This window comes from Crocuta crocuta, unplaced genomic scaffold (genome assembly GCF_008692635.1).
Source record: "Crocuta crocuta isolate KB4526 unplaced genomic scaffold, BGI_CrCroc_1.0 scaffold494, whole genome shotgun sequence".
NCBI classification, from domain to species: Eukaryota; Metazoa; Chordata; class Mammalia; order Carnivora; family Hyaenidae; genus Crocuta; species Crocuta crocuta.
The window spans coordinates 13,846-36,047 of NW_027527931.1; the positions used below are offsets into that span (position 1 = coordinate 13,846).

At 57.5% G+C, this 22,202-nt stretch overlaps 3 protein-coding genes across 3 annotated transcripts in view; all 3 read right to left on the bottom strand.

Annotated features, from left to right (window-relative positions):
* Positions 1-966: 966 nt before the first annotated feature.
* LOC144221100 (SLAM family member 8-like) overlaps positions 967-22,202 on the bottom strand; it is a 61,507-nt gene continuing 40,271 nt past the window's right edge. The window contains exons 7-8 of the mRNA XM_077751461.1: positions 1,347-1,423; positions 967-1,111 (exon numbers count right to left, since the gene is read on the bottom strand). Coding sequence (XP_077607587.1) covers positions 967-1,111; positions 1,347-1,423 — 222 coding nt within the window. The remainder of the gene's footprint in view (positions 1,112-1,346; positions 1,424-22,202) is intronic.
* On the bottom strand, positions 1,807-7,694 carry LOC144221290 (uncharacterized). Its single transcript, XM_077751743.1, has 4 exons — positions 7,622-7,694; positions 5,578-5,970; positions 3,246-3,542; positions 1,807-2,420 (listed from the first exon to the last, which is right to left on the bottom strand). Exons 1-4 carry the CDS (start codon positions 7,692-7,694, stop codon positions 1,807-1,809), a joined length of 1,377 nt encoding a protein of 458 aa, XP_077607869.1.
* On the bottom strand, positions 18,026-22,107 carry LOC144221088 (uncharacterized). Its single transcript, XM_077751453.1, has 5 exons — positions 21,930-22,107; positions 20,087-20,383; positions 18,533-18,784; positions 18,354-18,445; positions 18,026-18,118 (listed from the first exon to the last, which is right to left on the bottom strand). Exons 1-5 carry the CDS (start codon positions 22,105-22,107, stop codon positions 18,026-18,028), a joined length of 912 nt encoding a protein of 303 aa, XP_077607579.1.

The following is a 22,202-nucleotide window of genomic DNA, read 5'->3' on the forward strand; positions in this document are numbered from 1 at the left end:
GGGAAGGCAGGTCATCCAGTCGGGCTCAACAAAGTGAGTTAAGGGCAGGGCGGGTCCCCAGTGCCAAGGAGTCCTGTGAGGCTCGGGGGTGGCGCTGTGGTCTTGTGTACTCACCTCCAGACCTCACGCCCCTGACTGGTCTAAGCTAAAAATAGGAATCATTTCAGACTTCATTTGGGGTATTCTCTCACTGGTTGTGGGCAGTGAGGTTACTCACACCTCCATCATCTGCGTGGTTCATGCAGGCCAACGTACCCTGCTCCCCGCCCACCCGCAGGGGTGAGGTTATAAGACCCTGGAGCACAAGGGGCTTGTTTCAGAGCATTTACTGCACAGTTCAGACACAGCCCTGCTCTGCCCCTCGCCAGAGGGATGGCAATCTGGATGTTTCTGGGAGCCTTAGCTCTGCTACACACAACAGCTGCTCAGCTGGAGGCTGGTGTGTGTGCTCCTTTGCAGAAGTTGAGGCTTCTGGCTTTCCTCTGATCGTGGGGCATCGAGTTGCTCCTGGTACGGAGCTGGGGAGATGGACAGGCAGGGACATTGGGGACCCACTTCTGTCGTGCTTGGATTATGAGTTCCGGCAAGTAGTCGGTGACTCCGTTCACATGGGGGTGAAGGTGGGAGAGACGGAGCACAGAGGGTTTGTGCATCCAGGAGGTGACCTTAGGCTCAGGGAAATGCTCCAGCCTCTCCCCCAAACGGAACATGAAGCTTCGTGGCCTGATGACACAGGGAATAATTGCTTCTCTTTCCCTCCCGCGGGAGCTGAGCACCTGCTCTTTCTCGCCTGGGCCTGGATTCCTAGAAGGGAAGCTGGGCTGGGAGGGTAGGGGAGAGGGGAGAGGACACAGGGNCTCTGGTAATCTTGTGCATAAGGAGTTTGCAGAGAGACTGACCAAAGTCGGCTCAATCCGTCCCTGTTCAGAGCAGTTGGGGGGGAGGGGCGGGACCAGGGTGCAGGCTTCACACATACATCAGAGGTGTCGCCAGAGGCAGGATTCCCTGCTTCTTCCAATTAAATCTCCATCTTGAACAGGCCTGGCATGTGGACCTCAGTGTAGACAGTGCTGATGGGCCTCTCCTGTTCTCGATGTGGATCCTCCAATCCCTGGAATGTGGACAGAGGGTTCCTGCCACAGCTGAGGGACAGAGAGGCCCCAGAGGGACCCCACAGATGCCGTGCTGCTCACATGACCTCCCCCCACTGCGCCCAGCACTGCATGGACCCGTGTTAATACTGCATGGCTGGAAGGGATACAAACACGAGGCCAGTAAATGCAGATGAGTGGGTTTGACCAACTCACACCCAGGCCCACAGGGAAGGGGGAGAACCCAGGTCTCACCTTGTCCCTGTCGTCCCGGGACACCTGCATGGCTTCGTGGACGCCACCACAATGGTCCCTGGGCTTCTCCTGCGACCCTGCACCTGAGCCCCACACACATGGAGCTGAATCTGAGCCTTGGGAACCTTGCCCTCCCCCCACCAGGACCCCCACGGTGATGCCCACACCCACCAGCCTCCCGGGGGACATTCCCTGAGCAGCAAAATGCAGGGGAGGGAGCTGAGGGTCAGTGGGGGAGGGAGGGGTGTGGGCAGGGGAAGGAGACGTGCACCTGCCTCTCCCAGTCTCCAAGCTCTTCCTCTCCCCACGTGAGCACCGCAGGTACAGCCCAGCTCCGAGGATCAGCAGCGCGACCCCAAGAGCCCCCAGGATGTTTCGAAGTAAATACGCAACAGCCTGTCCGTGTGGACGTGTTTCTCCCTCTCAGGGACGGTGAAGAAGGATGAGACAAGGGACAAGGTCAGACGCCCATTGCCAGGCACGTGGAGGCGTCTGAAGGGACGGGTCTCAGCTGGAGAGGGGGGACATGGCAGGTGCTTTCACCAACCAGTTCTGAGCCCTGCTGGGGGCCGGGTGCTGAGAGGAACAGGACAGGGTCCCCGCGCTGGAGGAGCTCATCAGTGGGGGCGGGGCTGGGACACGCACAGGCAGCCACCAGGGCCATGCGGTGCACTAGAGGTTTACAGCAGGTACGCAGGTCTTCAGGGAGGGCTTCCCGGAGGAGGAGAGGTATGCATTGTGTCTTGAGGGAGGAGGGGGAGGTTACCAGGTACTCAGGGGGGTGTAGCTCTCTGGAAGGAGGGACAAGACCAGGAACACCGTGTCCAATCACCAGCCCTGGGGGCAGCCAGCACCCCTGCAGCAGGTGGAGGAAGACCGGGCAGGGAGGAGCCGGGGAGGAGGATGAGCGGGAGGCAGGAGCCTCTTGCAGAGGGTCTGGGGTTCGCTGAGGGATGGGCTCCTCGGGGACTCGGGGACGCTGATGCAGCAGGTCCCCAGCAGCAGGGGGAGGTGGGGTGTGGGGACGAGGCGGCACACAGGGGACCCGGTCACTGTTCCCTCGGGGACACCTGACTGGGAGCAAACGGCCCGAGGCCCATGTGGGACAGGAGGTCAGAGCAGGAGCAGCCGCGGCCCCGCCCCCAGCTGTCCAGGCCCCACAGGACACTGACTGACCCTTGGCCAGAGCAGCACCTCTCAGTGTGTGGCCCTGAGCGCCCCCTAGAGGAGGGAGGCGTGAGGGCAGGTCAGCGGCAGCTCCCACTGAGCCCTGTGCCTAAGGGGCTGAGAGTCCTGGTCAAGGTCAGTGCGTGATGGACGTGAAGCCCGTGAGGACCTGTGTGGCTGCAGGGTCACACCCCACGGGGCGGCTGCAGAGAAGGGTCCCTGGACGGGAGTGAGTGGGAAGGGAGACTCTGGACGTGGAAGGTCTGGCGGCAGAGGGAACAGCATGACCAGAACCCGGGGCTGAGGAGAGCAGGACACATCCGGGAACCCAGGCGAGCACGTGGGGGGGACGTGTGTCCCTGAGGCCACAACCGGGCACAGGAGCCCCGAGCCCTGAGCCCTGCAGGCAGCGGCTGGGGAGCCTCCTTCAGGTGCCACAGACCACTGACTCACCCCTACTCGCTTTCCTGAAAACCTCCCGGGACTCAGAAGGACTGAGGGATGAGGGAGGGGAGAGGTATGCAGAGGGTCTGTCTGGAGCAGCAGGGGTGAGGGGTGCCGAGGAGCAGATTAAGACAATGAAAGGCAGAAGGAAGTTGGATGCACCTGCCAGCCTCCAGGACGGGGTGACAGGGGGCAGGTGGTGACATAAACATGGGGGACAGAACATGAAACCCTCACCAGGGGGACCTGAGCCCCGGGAGTCCCCTCCCCTCAGGCAGGAACACTCACCGTGGACACACACTTCCCCGAGGTCCCGGGTGGCACTTTTCTGGTCCACCGGGCTGCGGACCACACAGGTGACCCTGGGGCTGGGCTGGCTCAGGGGCAGGGTCAGAGCCAGGGTCCAGGGGTTGGGGGCCGGTCCTGGGGCCCCTCTCTGCTCCAGCTCCCTGGGGAGGCCCTTGCTCTCCCAGGACACATTCACGGCCCCTGTGGCTCCGGTGGTGATGCACGCCAGGGTGACATTGCACCAGTCTCGTGTGAGGGACAGAACCTTGGCCAGGACCTGGGGACGGGGCACGGGCTCTGGGGCAGGAGGGACAAAGGACAGGGTGTCCCGTGAGTGGAGAGCATCACACTCCTGCTTCCTCGTGCGGATCTCACTGATGCCCTGGAGGGTGGTGAGTCCAATTTACAGATAAGACAGACTTGCCCCAAATATACAGCAAGTGACCTTAAAGAAGGTGATACAGGGTGGCTCACTCAGTGAAGCATCGGACTGCAGCTCAGGTCATGATCTCATGGTTCGTGGGATCGAGACCTGTGTTGGGCTCTGTGCTGACAGCTCAAAGGCTGTAGCCTGTTTCAGATTCTGTATCTCCCTCCCTCTCTGAACTCCCCTGCGCTCTCTCTCTCTCTCTCTCTCTCTCTCTCCCTCTCTCCCTCTCAGAAATAAATAAAACATTATAAAAGAAATTTTAAGGAGAGGAGATACTGAGTGAAGCCCCAGGTTATTCACTCGACTGAGCACATATCAAAATCACCTTGGAGAAAATACATAGAGACCCTTCCTACCAGAACCCGATTCTTCTAAGAAAGTGGGATTTCTCCTAAAAGGAAGAGAAGACAAGGGGTGTCTTATGGGCACAATGAAGCATTTTACTTTGGCTCGGATCATGATCTCGCACCTCGTGAGCTCAAGCCCCACGTCGGGCTCTCTGCTGACTCCTCACATCCTGGATCCTGCTTCAGATTCTGTCTCCTTCTCTCTGCCCTTCCCCTGCTCATGCTCTCTCTGTCTGTCTGTCTCTCTCTCTCAAAACTACATAAACATTTAAAATAAAAAAAACATTTTTGAAGACTGAGAACGGTACGGAAGGATCTGTCCTGTTCATGCCTGGGCTCCCTCCTCCTCCGCTCGAATGGTGGCTGGGAACGCATGGCCCGAGGTGCACAACTTCCACCTGGCAGCTCTGGTGCCCCGAGAATGGTCCCCGGCCCCCAGCAGAGAGGCCACTGTGGGAAACGCAGTGGGGACCCAAGGAATGGACACCCTGAGCTCATTTAGAACGTGCATAAACTTGCCGTCCACGTGGAAGACAAGAGACAGACTGACGGGCAGTGTGGGGACCCCATGGACTTGAGCCTGCAGGAGCTGCTCTCCCCGGAGCAGGATGTCTCCCTCCACAGGGGGGTCAGAGACAGAGACAGAGGTGCTGACTGTGTGTCTGAGGAAGGGCCGCCCTGTGAATGTCTCCTGCGTCCCTGGAGGTTGAGATCTGAACCCGGGGAGTGTAGGAGTGGGGGTGGCCTCGAGCTGGTGCTGAGAAGGAGGAGGGGTCAGGGTGTGGAGGTCACCACGTGTGTTGTTTACATGACTGGTGACCAGTGTCCCCAAAGATGACATGTGCTAACCGTCAGAGCCTGCAAGTGTCTTAGGTTTCATGGCAAAGGGGAACTGAGGCCGCAAAACAGCTGACCTTAAACTAGGGAAGGTCTCAATACCGAGACATGAGCGGTGGGATCGCAGGCTCCTCACACGTGGATGGAGGAGGGGAGGAGGGGGGAGGGATGCAGGACCAGAAGGATTCAGCCCACGAGGTCTGGCTTTGAAGGTGGAGGAAGGAGCCATCTGTCAAGGATGTGGCCAACAATACCATGTTGGACGGAAAGATGTGGATCCTCACCTGGAGCCTCCAGAAAGGAGCACAACCCTGCGAACACCTGACCCTCATCACGGTGGCCCCGGGGCTGACCCTGACCCACACACAGGTGCACACGGGGTTGAGGCTGCACTAAGACACCTGTGGGTCCATCTGTGACAGCAGCAACAGCCGCCACCACACCAGTTAAGGACATGTGTCCTGTGAGCACAGTAAGTGTTCCTGCAAACCCCCACCTCCCCACGTGTCCATTTTCTGTCCTGAAGCACCGAGGGATCCACCCCTGCTGGGATTCTCAGCCCCGCCTCCACTCGTGCTGAACACGCTGCTTCTGATTTCAGGGGAGAAGCAGAGCCTGAAGTCTGGGGTCTGGAAGGGATCCTGCAAGGGGGCCCATGGACACTCCCAGGGACCAAAGCAGGGGGTAAGCCTGTCCTGGGGGAGGGGCCACCATGTACCGTAGACACTGAGGTGGAAATACTGGGCATTTTCTATCCCTGTGCTGAAGGAGCATCGAGCCCGGTACCACCCACTGTCCTCGAGGGTCAGCTTGTCAATCCTCAAGGTTGTTGTGTTGAGCACATGGAGCCTCTCCTTGAACTTGTCCTGGGGGTTGACCCGTTCTGGAACATCCACCCCAGGAGAGACGTGCAGGAGGACTATGTAGTTTGACTCGTTTTTAACGGCCCAAGAAATCTTCTCCAGCTTGGCTTCAGGAGGTACTTCTGGACGTCTGGTCACATGAAACACCACAGAACCTCCTTGAGTCCCCTTCAGGGAAACTAGGTTTCTGGAATCCTCCACTCCAGATCCACGGGCTCTAGAGCTCCTGACCGCAGTGCTGAAGGTGCCTAGGGCATTGGAAACACAAAGTGTGAGTGTGTTTCAATAAGAACGAGGAGAAAACCATAGACCTCATCATGGTAATGAACTCCACCCAGTGGATCCCTTGACTCCAGGGGGCGGGACAGAGCATGAACCTGGAGCCAGGCTGGAATTGAGTCTTGGTCTTACTGGGGTGGCCCCTTGAACGCAGTCCTGAACTGCTCACCCGAGTGTCCTCACCTCCTGACACTGACAGTCTGGACGTGATGACATACGGGTAGAAACCACTTAGCACATTTGGGTCAATGCCTTGTGCACAAGTGTAGGAGGAGCTTCCTCCGTGGCTGCAGAGGCCCCACCGCCCACAAGCCATGGGAGCCCTGGCCCTGCAGTGGGGGCCTCACCCTGTGACTTGCTCTGAGGAGCTGAGTTCAACTGAAGTGATGGCCATCACTCAGGACAGCAGGTCTCACAGAGGTGTGACATCCGTCTCCCTCACACCCCATCCTTCACTTCTGGGATAAGCCTGCTGCCATGTGTGGGCTGCACTGTGGGACATCCATGTGGCCTGGATGGAGGGCAAACACAGGCTAACACCTGTGAGTAGGGTTGCCTCAGTCCAGCTCCAGGATCTGCTCTCCTTCCCCACGTGGAGGGGTGAGGGGGACCACATCCTCCCAGTTGGCATTGATCTCCTTCAGTTCCACACACATCTGGAGATCAATCTGAGAGGCCCTAGCACTCAGCCCCCAGTGTAGCTGCCCCACGTCCTGACCTGCACAGGCTGTGAGCCCACATGGTGTGTTCAAGGACTGCAGGATAGCAGTGGATGAAGCAGCAGGTGACCGGGATGGCACTGACAGAGGTGGGTCAGGACTCCTTCTGGGCAGGCCCGATTCAGGGTCAGTGAGGCTGCATGGCTGGCCTTCACCCAAGTCCCTCCAGCTTCCCTCTTGGGACTGGTGCCTCCAACCCGGGCCCAGAACCCCTTAGCCCTCAGGCCACAGGCCCTCAGCACCTGCATCAGGGGGATGGTGGTCACACTGTCCCTGCCCCGGGCCAGCCAGGAGAGTGACAGGGACTCAGTCCTCAGCCCCCTGCCGGCCCCTCCTCTGTCCCTTCCCTCCAGAGGTCACCGTCCTCTGACCCCCAGTGCAGGACGAGGTCGGGGCAGACACGTGCCCTGGGTGCAGCACCCACCCCGACACGGCACAGACAAGGTGCACGGAGATGGCAGGGGACACGGCCACCAGGTCCCTCTAAGCAAGTCAGGACATGAATGTCCTGATTCCCCACGGCACGGCTCTCCATCCCTCCCATCAGACACTGTCCAGAAACTTGATTTTGGATCTCAGCCTCTGGGACTGTGAGACAACAGCTTGATGTGGTTCAAGCCATCAGGTCTATGGGATCTTGTTCCCACAGCCCCAGGACTCCGATGCAGCAGCCAAGGGTCAGTGACCAGCACGTGTGACCCTGTGAGGGCTCCTGGGACCCTGGCAAGGCTTCACCACAGCCAAAGTCTCATTGTCCTCTTTCCCTTCTGCCCTGAGCTGGAAACCAGAGGCCCCGCACGTGCCCTCCAACAGAGGTGGTGTCAGCTCCTTCCTCAGACCCACGGGAGCCCCCTCCCCACCTCTCACAGCGGCCTCCCACTCAGGGACCTGGGACACCCACTGAGGAGGAGGCTGGTGAATCCCAGGAGCCAGGGGGCCCGGCACAGGCGGGGAGCCTCTGGGCAGGTTCCCATCACAGGCTGCCTCCCTCCAGGCTTGCTGTGGGCCTACTCAGCTGGGGAGAAAACATCCAGAATGCAGAGGTAAGAGAGGAGGAAAGCTTCACTCAAAACAGCTCTTATATCTTCCCACCCCAGGGTGGAGCTAACTGTTGAGAACAAGCTGGCTGGTCTAGAGAAAGCCATTCAGATGCTTCCTCATACCTCCACCCCTGCACTGGGACTCAGGGAATGATGACAGATGAATGTATGAACAACCCCCCTCACCCAACCGCAATGAGCCCCAGGGTGGGAGGGGCCCCATCCTGAAGGCACCACTGTCATGGTGACCTCAACTCCTCAGCTGACACCCTGCGAGCCCCTGTGTCCCTGGCCTCACACTCAGCCCTGCCGCCCTGCTCCCCAGGGACAGCTGATGGCCAGGAGCAGAGTCACAGTAACCACTGTACCAAGGACTTGGGCCCCCCTCCCTCATGCTTTGAGCATGTCCTCTGCCTTTAAACCATTTAACAGGTCAAATTTCCCTTCTGCTTTTCTCTGTACTTCAACAGTGTGGCCTCCAGTGATTCCCCACATCCAGTCTGGGCTCCCCATCCTGCTCTGCGCACCTCAGGCAGGAGAGCATCAACACTGCCTTCTTCCCACACTCCTGTCCCATTACGGGGATGGTCCTTTAGAAGGCTCAGTCCCTGAGCCTCGTGGGTAGAAACTCCTGGATAGAGTCCACATCTGGGAAGCTCACCACTGGTCACTCCAGCCTGATGGGGAACAGGTCGGCCATACCCCTGTTCCCATCCCAACCCCCTGGGGAGCACTCTCAGGGGAGGAGTGTTCGCTCATGAACACCAGTGCGTGGAGGTTGGGGCCCAGGGCCTAGGACGGAGCCCCCAGCAGCTGCAGGTCAGGGACACGGGAGGGGCAGCCACCGCGCACTCCATGCTGGCACTACACCAGGGACATTTTCATCCTCCAGATACAGATCTCCATCTCCTCCCGCCATCCTGAACAACAAGAGAGCTAATTCACTGACCACAGTGTGTCGAGGTTTCTGTGGTTCACAGGCACAGTCCCTGTGAGAGGCCATTTCACAGATGAGGAAAGTCAGGGCCCATTTAGGGAACTTGATGAGCCCATGGTCCTGAAGCCAGGACGTGGCAGAACCAGGCCCCATCTCAGGTTCCTAGGCCACAGATATTTCCAAACCTAAGTCCCTCCTAACCTTGAGAAGCCACATTGGAGGTGCGGGGAGGCCGGCCTGCCCCAGGGCAACCTCTCTCCTTTCTCACACGCCCAGGCAGAGGAAATAGGCCTGTGGTTGCAGTTCTGTGGGCTCTGAGGTCCACAGACGCCTTTGGTGACCACAGCCTCCCCCCTGTACTGCCTGCTTCACACGGGCCAGTGCCTCCAGCCCTGCTCAGGGTGGGGCTTGCTTCTCCCCCACCTTAAGAAAATTTAGTAAGAGGTATACTGACTGTGGAGCATGAAATAAAACCAACTTGTACACATGTGACATGGTTTTCCATGTAAAAAATCCAAAGAATAGACACACCAAGAAGCAGAAGTACTCATCATCTGATGAGGGATGATTGCACAGTTGCCGGAAACAAGGTTCCTACATGACACTCAATTACTCACTTTCACACCAGCAATGAAGAAATGGATTTTGAAACTGAAAACACAGTACAGTTTACACTGAAAACCAAAAAGTGAACTATTTAGGCCCCAATTGATCAAAATATTCAAAGATCTTTATGAGGAAAACTAAAAGACTCTCATAAACAAAACCAGAGAACTCTAAATACATGCAGAGATAGACCATGTTCATGGATAAGAAGGCTCATTATTGTTTAGATATTCATTCTTCCCAACGTGTCAGTCCATTAGCTCAAAAACAATCTACATCCCAGCAGGTAATGGTGGAGATATTGATCACGTGATTCTACAGTTTGCATGGAGAGAAAATGACTCAGAGGATCCACACCATGTTGCTGAAGAGTGAAGGTGGTCGGCCCACATCCCCTCTCCCTCAAGACCTCCTATAAAGTTACAATCATCAAGACAGTACAGATTTGGAGAGAGATGAGCCAAGAGCCAAATAGAACATGAAACAGAAGAGAGCCCAGAAATAGACTCACGTACATTTGGTGAACTGCTCTTTGACAAGGAACAAAGGCAGTACCATGGATGAAAGACAGTCTCTTCAACAAATGATGCTGGAACAACCAGACAGAACACCCTGTGCAGAAAAAATAAAAAAAAATAAAAAGAACCAGGACACAGAGCTCACACCCTTCACAAAAATTAAATCCATCAATCACTGACCTCCACATAAATGAAGAATTGGGATACTCCTACAGGACAACATAGGAGAAATCTAGATATTCTTGGAACCTGCAATATGTTTCAGAAAGACACGAAAGGCTGAATTCATGAATGAAAGATGAGATAAGCAGGAATTCAGTGAAATGAAACACTTCTGTTCTGCAAACACAATCACAGGAAGGCAAAGACAAACCACAGACTGGGAGAAAAAAATCTGCAAAAGGCTTATATGATAAAGAAGTGTTAGCCAACATATATAAAGAGCTCTGAAAACTCAACAATAAGGAAACCAACAACACAATCAAAACAGAGGCCCAAGGCACTAAAAGACACCTCACTAAAGAGGATACAGAGATGGGAGAGAAGCACAGGAAAGATGCCCCACATCACATGTCCTCAGGGAAATGTAAACGGAAGACATGAGACAGCCTGCACCTGTTAGTACACCCACAATCTGAGCACCGTCTCCCCCAGTGCTGGTGAGGAGGCGCCGTCCCAGGAGCTCTCCTGCGACAGGGACACACCATTGCACCACCGTTTTGGAACATGGTCTGGTGGTTTCTTACAAACCTCAACATGTTCCTACTATACAATCCAGCAACCTCCCTCCTGGGTAATTACCCAAAGGAGTTGAAAACCTTGTTCACACTGGGGCGCCTGGGTGGCTTAGTCGGTTAAGCGTCCGACTTTCTGTTAGGTCATGATATCGCGGTTCGTGGGTTTGAGCCCCGCGTCGGGCTCTGTGCTGACTGCCAGCTCAGAGCCTGGAGCCTGTTTCAGTCTGTGACTCCCTCTCTCTCTGACCCTACCCTGCTCACGCTGTCTCTCTCTCTCTCCTAGAAATAAATAAAAATATTAAAAAAAAAAAGAAAACCTTGTTCACACTAAAACCTCCATCTAGATGTATTTAGCAACTTTTTTCATAATTTCCAAGACCTGGAAGCATCAAGTGCTCCTGCACTCGATGAATAAATAAATAAACTGGTCAAACCAGACAAGGGAACATCAGCAGCTCTAAAAAGAAACAAGCTATCAAAGCATGAAAAGACTCCCAGCGAACTTAAATGCATGTTACCACATGAAAGACGCCAATGTGAAGGGTACACACTGGATGATTCCAACTACATGACGTTCTGGAAAAGGCAAATTAATTTGTTGTTTATTTATATCTTTTGAGAGAGAGAGAGCACCAGTGGAGAGGCAGAGGGAGAGACAGAAAGATTGAGAGAGAGCGAGAGACCGAGAGAGCAAGAGGGAGAGAACGAATTCCAAGCAGTCTCAGGGCTGCCAGCACAGAATCCAATGCAGGGCTTGAACCCATTATCTGTGTGAACATGACCTGAGCAGAAATCAAGAGTCAGACACTTACTAACAGAACCCCTAGGTGCTTCAAAAGGCAAAGTTGTGGAAATAGTAAAAACATCAGCGTATTCCCGGGGTTGGGGGAGGAGTCATGAGCACGGGAAATGCAGGATTTTAGGGCAGTGAAAATACCCTGGGTGCTACTATAATGGTAGATGTATGTCGTTTCCCTTTGTCTGAACTCACAGAACCATGGAGAGGCCAACGGGCAGGGAGGAGGCCCCGGGCCAACTGAGCCCACGGTCAAGAGAAACTGGCAAGTCCTTCTGGGCCAAGTCCACTGAGGTCATGATGGGGAATTGCTCACACTTGGCAAACAGGCAGCACAAGGCCATTTTGGCCTTTTTTTGCCTCAAAGAACACCTCGGCCAGTGACACGTGCTCCCCAAGTCACCCCGCACCTACAGGTCAGCCCATGCCTTTGCACCTGAGGCCCCAGGAGTCCAGCCCCATTAGTGTGCCTCTAATTCTCAGTTTCTGGAAGGAACGCAGGTCTTCCAGGGGATCCTTGAAGCGATGTTCACAGGGGGTGTCAGGGATGCTCCCCAGCTTTCTGGCCACTCCTCCAGGTGGCCATCTGGTGGCNGGAGCTGTCTTCCAGCGAGACATGGAATGATTTATTTTCTCTGTGTCATTCATCATTGAACATTTGAGGCAACAGGTGCACCTGGGTGGCTCAGTCGGTTAAGTATCAGGCCCTTGATACCCACACACGACATGATCTCTCAGTTCCTGAGATCCAGCCTGGTGTTGGGCTCTGAGCACTGACAGCATGGAGCCTGCTTGGGATTCTCTCTTCCTCTTTCACTGCCCCTACTTGCTCTAGGTACACGCTCGCTCTGCCTGTCTCTTAAAATAAATAAATATTTTAAACTAACCACATAAAATTTCACCCAACAAACTTTAGACAACATGTTATAAGTAGACTCACACCCCTCATGGCTGTGGTCGACACCACGTCCCACCCAGATCAAGAGTCACACTCTCCACTGATCAGCCAGTCAGGTGCCCCTAGACTTCCTCTTTAATATAGGTGCTATTGGAGGCACCTGGTGGATCAGTCGGTTGGGCTTTGGACTCCTGACCTCAGATTAGTTCATGATCTCATGGGTTCATGGGTTCTAAACCTGCATTGGGTTCTGGGATGACAGCACTGAGCCTGCCTGGGATTCTCTCTTCCTCTCTCTGTCCCTCACCTGCTCTCTTTCTCTCTCTCTCTCTGACTCTCTCTCCCACTCAAAATGAAGAAATAAACTTGAAAAAAATAATATAGCTACTATTTGTTGAGCACACAATGCTAGGCACCGATTCATGTTTTTTTTTTTTTTTTCATTCACCCCATGAACAGGTTGAAGAGATCAGTCTGTTAGCATCCTATCTGGGCTCAGGAGAAATGTTATGTGAACAGAGGCAGGTGACTTGCCCAGGGTCCTTCAGCAAGAGGGGGAAGGCGGTCAGGGACTTCAGCTGAGAGTGCTCCAGAGGGTCCAGGTGAGATGGGGGTGCCCCTGGGAGAGACCAGGTGGGATGGGGGTGAACTAAGGGGACACCAGGTGGGATGGGGGTCTCCTGGCAGAGAGAAGGGTGGGCAGGTAGCAAGAGCTCTACAGTGTCACTAGACCACCCTTCCTGCATCTCAGAGCCTCTGCACCTGACTGACAGGGATGACTGCACCACCAGAGAGAAAACTGGCCCAGAGAGGGGAGCAGGCAGGGATGGGGGACACGGTGACAGAGGCCTCACCGGGGAGCGGGGTGNGCCCCTGCGGCTCCGCGGGTCTGCTCCTCACACCTGCTCTACAGACGCGCAGCACCTGCACCAGGACACGCGGGGAGCAGGGCCGGGGCCGCCGCGTTGGGGGAGCCACGGACGACAGACCACAGGCTCTGTGACGCCCTGTGTGACCCCCACCCGGGCCGCGTCAGCCGCCCCGTTGTGCTGCCTGCGGAGGTGGTCACCCCGGACAGAGGCGGGCAGGGGCTTGAGTCTGGGGCCGGGACTCTGGGATCCCTAAGGACACCCGGGGACTCCTGGGGGCCGGGGCGGCCCGTCCTGACCCTGCTGCTCACGTTGGTGTTTCTCTAATTCATTCACCTCTAGGTTTACGCTGTGCTCTCTCGGTGTTATTCTCACAAGTGGGAAGGTGGTGAACACTGTGGACAACTTTAGAACACAAACCGTTCCCAATAGTTCTGCGGTTCTCCTTGGGAATATTACAGACGTGAGTGATGAGAAACATGCTCTTAACTATTTACACTTCTTTCCTTTAATGTTTTTTATGTTCGTTTATTTATTTATTTATTTGAGAAAGAGCATGGGGGGGAAGGGCAGAGAGACAGGGAGAGACAGAATCACAGGCAGGCTCTGCGCTGTCAGCACACAGAGCCCGATGAAAGCCTTGAACACACGAATCGTGAGATCATGACCTAACCTGAAACCGTGAGCCTGACAGTTAACAGCATGAGCCACACAGGCACCCCTACTATTTCACTTCTTGCTACTCACTCTTCTTCTGTTTCTAGAACACCAGTGACTTAAACATGTGTAGCAGGTTTCTGACCCTCTTGTATGACCTTTTTCTGAATTTCTACACTTATCCCTGAATATGAATCCTGAAAATCCCGTCATATTTGGGGTGGTGAGTCCTCTACATTCTGTGGATATATTATCTATGAGGAAGAAAATACGAAGGATTCGGGGGGCCCTGGGGGAACCGAAGGGGCAGCGGGCCCTCTTCTTCCAGAGCATGAAGGAGCCGCTGTCCCTCCCCAGGCTGCGGACTCGAGATGTGCACGCGCTTCCATTAGAGGCCGTTCGTCCTGCTCTCCAGCCGCAGCCCTGGTGCCCCCCGGGCCCCAGGGCCCCCCCTCAAGGCAGCAGCAGGTGCACAGGGGGTGGGGAGCAGAGACACACCTCACCCTGGTGGAATAAGGAGAGAGACGGGATGGGGTGGGGTGGGAGGGGAGGCAGCACACAGGCAGGGGTGAGGGGAGGGGGTGAGGGCTGACTTTGGAGGTTGGCTCCAGGGGTGGGCGTGGCTGAGAAGCCCAGGGGCTCACAGAGAATACACGGGAAGGAGAAGCAAGGCGGAGAGACTGGAAGGGATGCACAGGCCTGGGGGCCCAGCTCCGTGCTAAGCTTTGTCCTATAAGAGGCCGTTTCCCAGAGCAGCTGACGATCAGACGCTAATTTAGCAGGAGGTTCATGGGACCTCTGCTCCTGGAGACAGGAATGAGAATTTCCTGATCACACACGCTGTGAAATCCAGATTAAAGCATTACCCATGATCCCGCGGGAGTAGGGAGTGTGAGTATCTCAGGAGGGATCTGTCCCCACATTTCCCACATTCCTCTGACCTGCGGGCCCCACCCCCGATGTGGAGGAGGGTCTCTCAGAACCCACCCCCCTGGGTCGCACTGAGAATCCTGATGCAGGTAAATCGGGTGCCCCTTAGTGGACACGCTGAGTGACAGTGGCCTGGGGGGCCGTGTTCTCCCCACCAGCACCCCCCTCGCCCCACAGGGCAGCTCATGGACAAGCTGCTCCTTTCTGTTGAGCCCTATCTGGTCCCAGCAGCGGGACCCCATGGATGCACTGATGTGAGCTGTTGATGGGGGACTGTGGGCCCCCAACCCAGACCCTCCCGTACGGTGGACTCCTTCCTTCCATGACCTGCTCATGAGCACCTGCTGTGTGCCAGCCCCTGGGCCAGGTGCACAGGCAGGTCCAGGAAGCTCCTGGCACAGGCTCTGCCCCCTCACTGTCCCAGGAGGAGACAGGCCCTGGGCTGTGCCCACAATGCAGAAGGGGAGCGGGGCTCTGGAGAAAAGAGTAGCTGGGGAGGCTCAGGACCTGGGAATATGGCTTCAGGGTCACACCGGGAGGTCAGGGCAGGCGTCACCAAGGACACCTCTGAGAACAGACCAGCAGGAGGTGAGGAGTGACCCTGGACATCTGGGGAACTGCCTGCCTGGGGGAGGTGATGGCCGTGTCATGGCCTCAGGTGGGACCAGGCCTGTCGTGTTCCAGGAGCCAGAGGGCAGGTGCCCAGAGCCTGCGTGAGCCCAGGCAAGACAGGGAGGAGACTAAGATCAAAGAGGTACCAGGGAGCCAGGTCAGCTCCACCCTGACCTAGAGACCCGGGACCCCAGGGCCAGAAGGGCCTCAGAGCTGCCCGTGACCCACCTCCTGCTGGGCAGGTGAGACACCAGGGGACAGGTGGGAGGCACGCCCCGGGCTCCGGGATAGAACTGGGCTCCTGAACTCCTTTCTCAGACCTGACTCTGAGCGGAGCTGCCCTGGCCTGGGCCGGAGGGAGGGCTGTGCTGTCCGCCCTGCGGTGTCCAGGAGGGACCTGCTCCCTGGGGCCCTGAGGGCGGGGCTGGACAGCTGGCTGCGCGCGGCCGTCACTGCAGCATCTTCCACCAGGGGGCGCTGCGCGCATAGCTTCACAGGCAAGCCCTGCACCCGATGAGGCTGGGACTCAGGGAAGCCCCTGACCCAGCGCCCTGCCCTGACAGCAGCCCACCCGTGCTCAGGACGCTCCCCAGCCTCGCTGCCTGGTTCTCCGCGACTGTGTCTGGCTGGTCCCTGGGAAGAGCCCTTGGGGCGGCCAGCCTGGTGTGTAGGGGCGGCGGGGTGGGGAGGGGGGCGATGAGGAAGGGTGGCCCAGGGCAGGAGCAGGGTGCACAGTCAGCGTGTCTGCCAGGCTCCTGGGGGGCCCTTGCCTGTCCCAGGGTGTTTGCTGCTGCGGGTCTCCAGAGGCTCTTTGAGAAAATGGTGTTTGGCAAGGGGGAGGGGAGAGGGCAGAGCAGAGAGTAGGGAGGAGTGGAGGTGACAGGTGGCCCTTAACCTGCCAGAGACACTGGGAAATGTGTCATGCCCCTCCACCACTCACAGGGTTTGCCTCTCTCCAATTGCAAGAGCCTCAGGAAGGTGAAACTGAGGCACTTGATGAAAGGGTTGGCTAACTGGGACCCTCCTCTCCCACCCCAATTCCAGGGTGCCTCAGGTTGAGCCCCATGTGGACATGCCCCCCTCTCGCCCTGCTCTGTGGCCACACTGGGGGTGCAGGAGGGAGAGAGAGGGTGTTGCTGCCACACATACCTTACTAGCACATGGGTCCAGGCCACACCCACCAGGCACACACCTGCTGGAGTGTTGTCCACAGGGACAGTCAGGACTGGGCGCTGCAGGCGGGGCTCAGCCTGGGTCTCTCCCACCCATGACCCTCAGGGCCTCCATTTCTCTCCTGCCCCCACCACACCTGGCTCTCTGGGCCTCTGGCCTCACCCCTAAGACCTGAAGAGCAGAGGTCAGTGGGAGTCCCCAGATGACTGGGGAAATGGGCTCAGAGCGACAGTTTGCTTACACTCACTGGCTGGCCTGAGGCCAAGAATAGGGCAGTGATCAGCCTGGACGTGCTGTGTGTCCAGATCATCCAATGTCCCAGGACCAGAGGTTCCATAGCTGGAGGTGGGGTGTCCTCAGGGCATCAGTCTTTCCTCTTCAAGTTCATCCATCCCCTGCCTGGATGCTACTGATAGGTCAGCCTCTCAGGCTCCACAATGCTGCGGAGGGGACACCCACAGGCCAGCCCCACAAGTAGGTTGGGGACCAGGCAGTACCAGGGACTGGACCAGGTTCTGGACCTGCTACTCTGCAGACAGGAAGGAGGTTGGGGCCGTGCACTGCAGTAGGATGCGGGGTTCAGTGAGGAGGTCATGCAGAGAGAGGGCTGATTTTGGACACACCAGCTGCCTGTGCTGTGGATGCCAGAGTGGAACAAACGAAGAAGCAAAGGGGACTTTAGGTGTTTGGCTGAAGCAAGTGGGTGGTGGCACCTGATCCAGGTGGAAATATGATCAGAGCCGAGGTAGAGGCCAGGGAGGGGCAGAGGGAGGCCCCGGAGGCAAGAATTCCGTTTCCTGCATGTCCTCTCTGGGTTCCAAGAGCAGATGACCATCAGGAGCCACGGGAGGGTGTCGGGTCAGGACTAGAGACGTGGCCTCAGCACAGCCAGGCTCCCACCAGGGCTTAGCTGGAGCCCCCTGGGGAGAGAGGAGGGCTGGGCGCTGACCAGCAGAGGATGGGCCAGTATAGACGGAGCGGGAGGGGCGGGTGGGGAACCTGCTGAGGGCGGAGCCAAGTCACCGTAAACAACACACTTCTTTAAATTAAAATTGAAATTACAAAGCCAGAGTAGATCTTAGATATTTCATCTTTTTTATTTTTAAGTGTTATTTATTAAGTTTTGAGACAGAGACAGAGAGAGAACACACATCCTGACAGCTGGGAGAATTTAACTGGATGAGGCTGGATGTTGTGACTTCATAATGACTTTGTCCCAGAGACTGATGTTTCTGACAGACTGATGTTGTCCATGTGGGGAGCCTGGGGTCTGTGTAGTGAGGCCAAGGAACTGAGGCTGAGTGGGCCTGGAACACAGGTTTGGACCCATTTAAATACTCAGGTCCCCTTTGATCTACCACGACCTGGGTCCTCTGGTGAACTTGTGCACAGGCACTTTGTGTGGAAATAACCAATGTCGGCTAAATCTGTCCCTGCTCAGAGCAGTCAGGGGGGAGGGGCGGGACCAGGGCTGCAGGCTTCACACTCACATCAGCAGTGTCGCCAGAAGCTGGATTCCGTGCTTCTTCCAGTTAAATCTCCATCATGACCTGCCCTGGCGTGCGGACCTCAGTGTAGATAGTGCTGATGAGCCTCTCTTGTTCTCGATGTGGTTCTTCCGATCCCTGGAATGTGGACAGAGGATTCCTGCCACAACTGAGGGACAGAGAGACCCCAGAGGGACCCCACAGATGCCGTGCTGCTCACATGACCTCCCCCCACTGCGCCCAGCACTGCATGGACCCGTGTTAATACTGCATGGCTGGAAGGGAGACAAACAGGAAGCCAGAAAGTGCAGATGAGTGGGTTTGAACAACTCACACCCAGGCTCACAGGGACGGGGGGGAACCCAGGCCTCACCTCGTCCCTGCCGTCCTGAGATATCGGCCTGCTGAGCTCTGCATAGAGGACGCCACCATCATGGTCCCTGTGCTTCTCCTGCGACCCTCCACCTGAGCCCCACACACATGGAGCTGAATCTGAGCCTTGGGAACCTTGCCCTCCCCCCAACATGACCCCACGGTGATGCCCACACCCACCAGCCTCCCGGGGGACATTCCCTGAGCAGCAAAATGCAGGGGAGGGAGCTGAGGGTCCGTGGGGTGAGGGAGGCATGTGGGCAGGGGAAGGAGACGAGCACCTGCCTCTCCCAGTCTCCAAGCTCTTCCTCTCCCCACGTGAGCACCGCAGGTACAGCCCAGCTCCGAGGATCAGCAGCGCGACCCCAAGAGCCCCCAGGATGGCTCCCAGGTGAGCAGCACCGGCCTGTCCGTGTGGACCTGTTTCTCCCTCTCAGAGACAGTGAAGAAGGATAAACAAGGGACAATGTCAGACGCCCATGCCAAGCACGTGGAGGCGTCTGAAGGGACGGGTCTCAGCTGGAGAGGGGGGACATGGCAGGTGCTTTCACCAACCAGTTCTGAGCCCTGCTGGGGGCCGGGTGCTGAGAGGAACAGGACAGGGTCCCCGCGCTGGAGGAGCTCATCAGTGGGGGCGGGGCTGGGACACGCACAGGCAGCCACCAGGGCCATGCGGTGCACTAGAGGTTACAGCAGGTACGCAGGCCTTCAGGGAGGGCTTCCCGGAGGAGGAGAGGGATACACCGAGTCTTGCGGGAGGAGGGGGAGGTTACCAGATGCTCAGGGGGGTGTGGACTATGGAAGGAGGGACAAGACCAGGAACACCGTGTCCAATCACCAGCCCTGGGGGCAGCCAGCACCCCTGCAGCAGGTGGAGGAGGACCCGGGCAGGGAGGAGTCAGGGAGGTGGATGAGCGGGAGGCAGGAGCCTCTTGCAGAGGGTCTGGGGTCGCTGAGGGATGGGCTCCTCGGGGACTCGGGGACGCTGATGCAGCAGGTCCCCAGCAGCAGGGGGAGGTGGGGTGTGGGGACGAGGCGGCACACAGGGGCCCCGGTCACTGTTCCCTCGGGGACACCCTGACTGGGAGCAAACGGCCCTAGGCCCATGTGGGACAGGAGGTCACAGCAGGAGCAGCCGCGGCCCCGCCCCCAGCTGTCCAGGCCCCACAGGACACTGACCCTTGGCCAGAGCAGCACCTCTCAGTGTGGGGCCCTGAGCGCCCCCTAGAGGAGGGAGGCGTGAGGGCAGGCCAGCGGCAGCTCCCACAGGGCCCTGTGCCTAAGGGGCTGAGGGGCCCTGACAAGGTCAGTGAGTGATGGACATGAACCCAGTGCGCAGACCTGCGTGGCTGCAGGATCACACCCCGCGGGGCAGCTGCAGAGAAGGGGTCCTTGGATGGGAGAGAGTGGGGAAGAGAGACTCCAATCTTGGAAAGTTGTTCAGCCGAAGGAACAGTCTACCAGAATCCCGTACTGAGGAGAGTAGGACATGTCCTGGGACCCAGCTATCACGTGGGTGTGGGTAGGGCATGTGTCCCTGAGCAGCAGCGGTGAGGGATGCAGAAGAGCAGGATAAGACACTGAAAGGCAGAAGCAAGTTGGATGCACCTGCCAGCCTCCTGGACGGGGTGACAGGGGGCAGATGGTGACAGAAACATGGGGGACAGAACCCAGAACCCTCACCAGGGGGACCTGAGCCCCTGGAGTCCCCTCCCCTCAGGCAGGAACACTCACCGTGGACACACACTTCCCCGAGGTCCCGGGTGGCAGTTTTCTGGTCCACCGGGTTGCTGACCACACAGGTGACGCTGGGGTTGGGCTGGCTCAAGGGCAGGTTCAAAGCCAGGGTCCAGGGGTTGGGGGCCGGTCCTGGGGGCCCTCTCTGCTCCAGCTCCCTGGGGAGGCCCTTGCTCTCCCAGGACACATTCACGGTCCCTGTGGCTCCCGGGGTGTGGCACTCCAGGGTGACGTGGCACCAGTCTCGTGTGAGGGACAGGATGTCCTCCAGGACCTGAGGATGGGGCACGGGCTCTGGGGCAGGAGGGACAAAGGACAGGGTGTCCCGTGAGTGGAGAGCATCACACTCCTGCTTCCTCGTGCGGAATCTCACTGACGCCCTGGCTCCTTACCAAAGGATGGCGAGTCCATTTTACAGATGAGACAACTTGACCCAAATATACAGCAAGTGACTATAAGGAAGGAGCCACTGAGTGAAGCCGCATGTGATTTCACTAGACTGAGCAGGACTAAAAGTCTCCTGGGAGAAAATACAGACTCCATCCCACCTGCCAGAGCCCATTAACTCTAAGACAGTGACGTGTCTTCTATGCCACAGAGAAAACTAAGACAGAAGGATCTGTCCTGTTCTGCCCCCCCTGCCCCCTGCTCTGATGGTGGCCGGGACCACAAAGCCTGAGGTGCAGAAGGCCACCTGGGCACCAAGAGATCAGTCCCAGGCCCCCAGCAGGAGAGGCGGCTGTGGGGGACACAGTGGGTCCCCAAGGAATGGACACCCAAAACATGCTTAGAACGTGCACTGAAATTGCCGACCCCACAGGGAACAAGACACAGGGGAACAGGCCCTCTGGGGACCTCAGGGACCTGAGGCTGCAGGAGCCGCTCTCCCCGGAGCAGGATGTCTCCCTCCACAGGGGGTCAGAGACAGAGACAGAGGGAGGTGCTGACTGCGTGTCTGAGGAAGGGCCGCCCTGTGAACATCTCCTGCGTCCCTGGAGGTTCAGAGCTGCACCGGGGAGTCTGGGAGTGGGGGTGGCCCCGGGCTGGTGCTGAGAACAAGGAGGGTCAGGGCGGGGAGGACCCCACGTGGGTTGTGTATGTGCCTGGTGACCTGTGTCCCCAAAGATGACCACGTGCTAACCCCTCAGAGCCTGCAGGTGTCTTAGGGTCCATGGCAAAGGGGACCTGAGGCTGTGATCCAGCAGGCGGTAAACTAGGGAAGGTCTGGGTCCCCAGACAGGAGCAGTGGGATCACAGGGCCCTCAGACGCGACGGAGGATGAGGAGCGGGACGGATGCAGAACCAGAAGGACCGAGCCCACAGGACAAGCTGCAGGTACAGGAAGGGGCCACTGACCCAGGACGCGGCCGCCACTACAATGTGGGACAGGAGAGATGTGGATCCTCACCCGGAGCCTCCAGAAAGGAGCACAGCCCTGCAGACACCTGACCCTCATCGCGGTGGCCCCGGGGCTGACCCTGCCCCACACACAGGTGCACATGTGGTTGAGGCTGCGCTAAGACACCTGTGGGTCCATCTGTGACAGCAGCAACAGCCCCCACCACACCAGTTAAGGACACGTGTCCTGTGAGCACAGTAAGGGTTCCCACAAAACCCCACCTCCCACGTGTCCCTTCTCTGTCCTGAAGCACCGAGGGATCCACCCCTGCTGGGAGTCTCAGCCCCGCCTCCACTCGTGCTGAACACCCTGCTTCCGATTTCAGGGGAGAAGCAGAGCCTGAAGTCTGGGGTCTGGAAGGGAGCCTGCAAGGGGGCCCATGGACACTCCCAGGGACCAAAGCAGGGGGTAGCATGTCCTGGGGGAGGGGTCGCCACGTACCGTAGACACTGAGGTGGAAATACTGGGCATTTTCTATCCCTGTGCTGAAGGAGCATCGAGCCCGGTACCACTCACTGTCCTCAAGGGTCAGCTTGTCAATCCTCAGGGTTGTTGTGTTGAGCACACAGAGCCTCTCCTTGAACTTGTCCTGGGAGTTGACCCATTCTGGAACATCCATCCCAGGAGAGACGTGCAGGAGGAGTATGTAGTTTGACTCGTTTTTAATGGCCCAAGAAATCTTCTCCAGCTTGGCTTCAGGAGGTACTTCTGGAC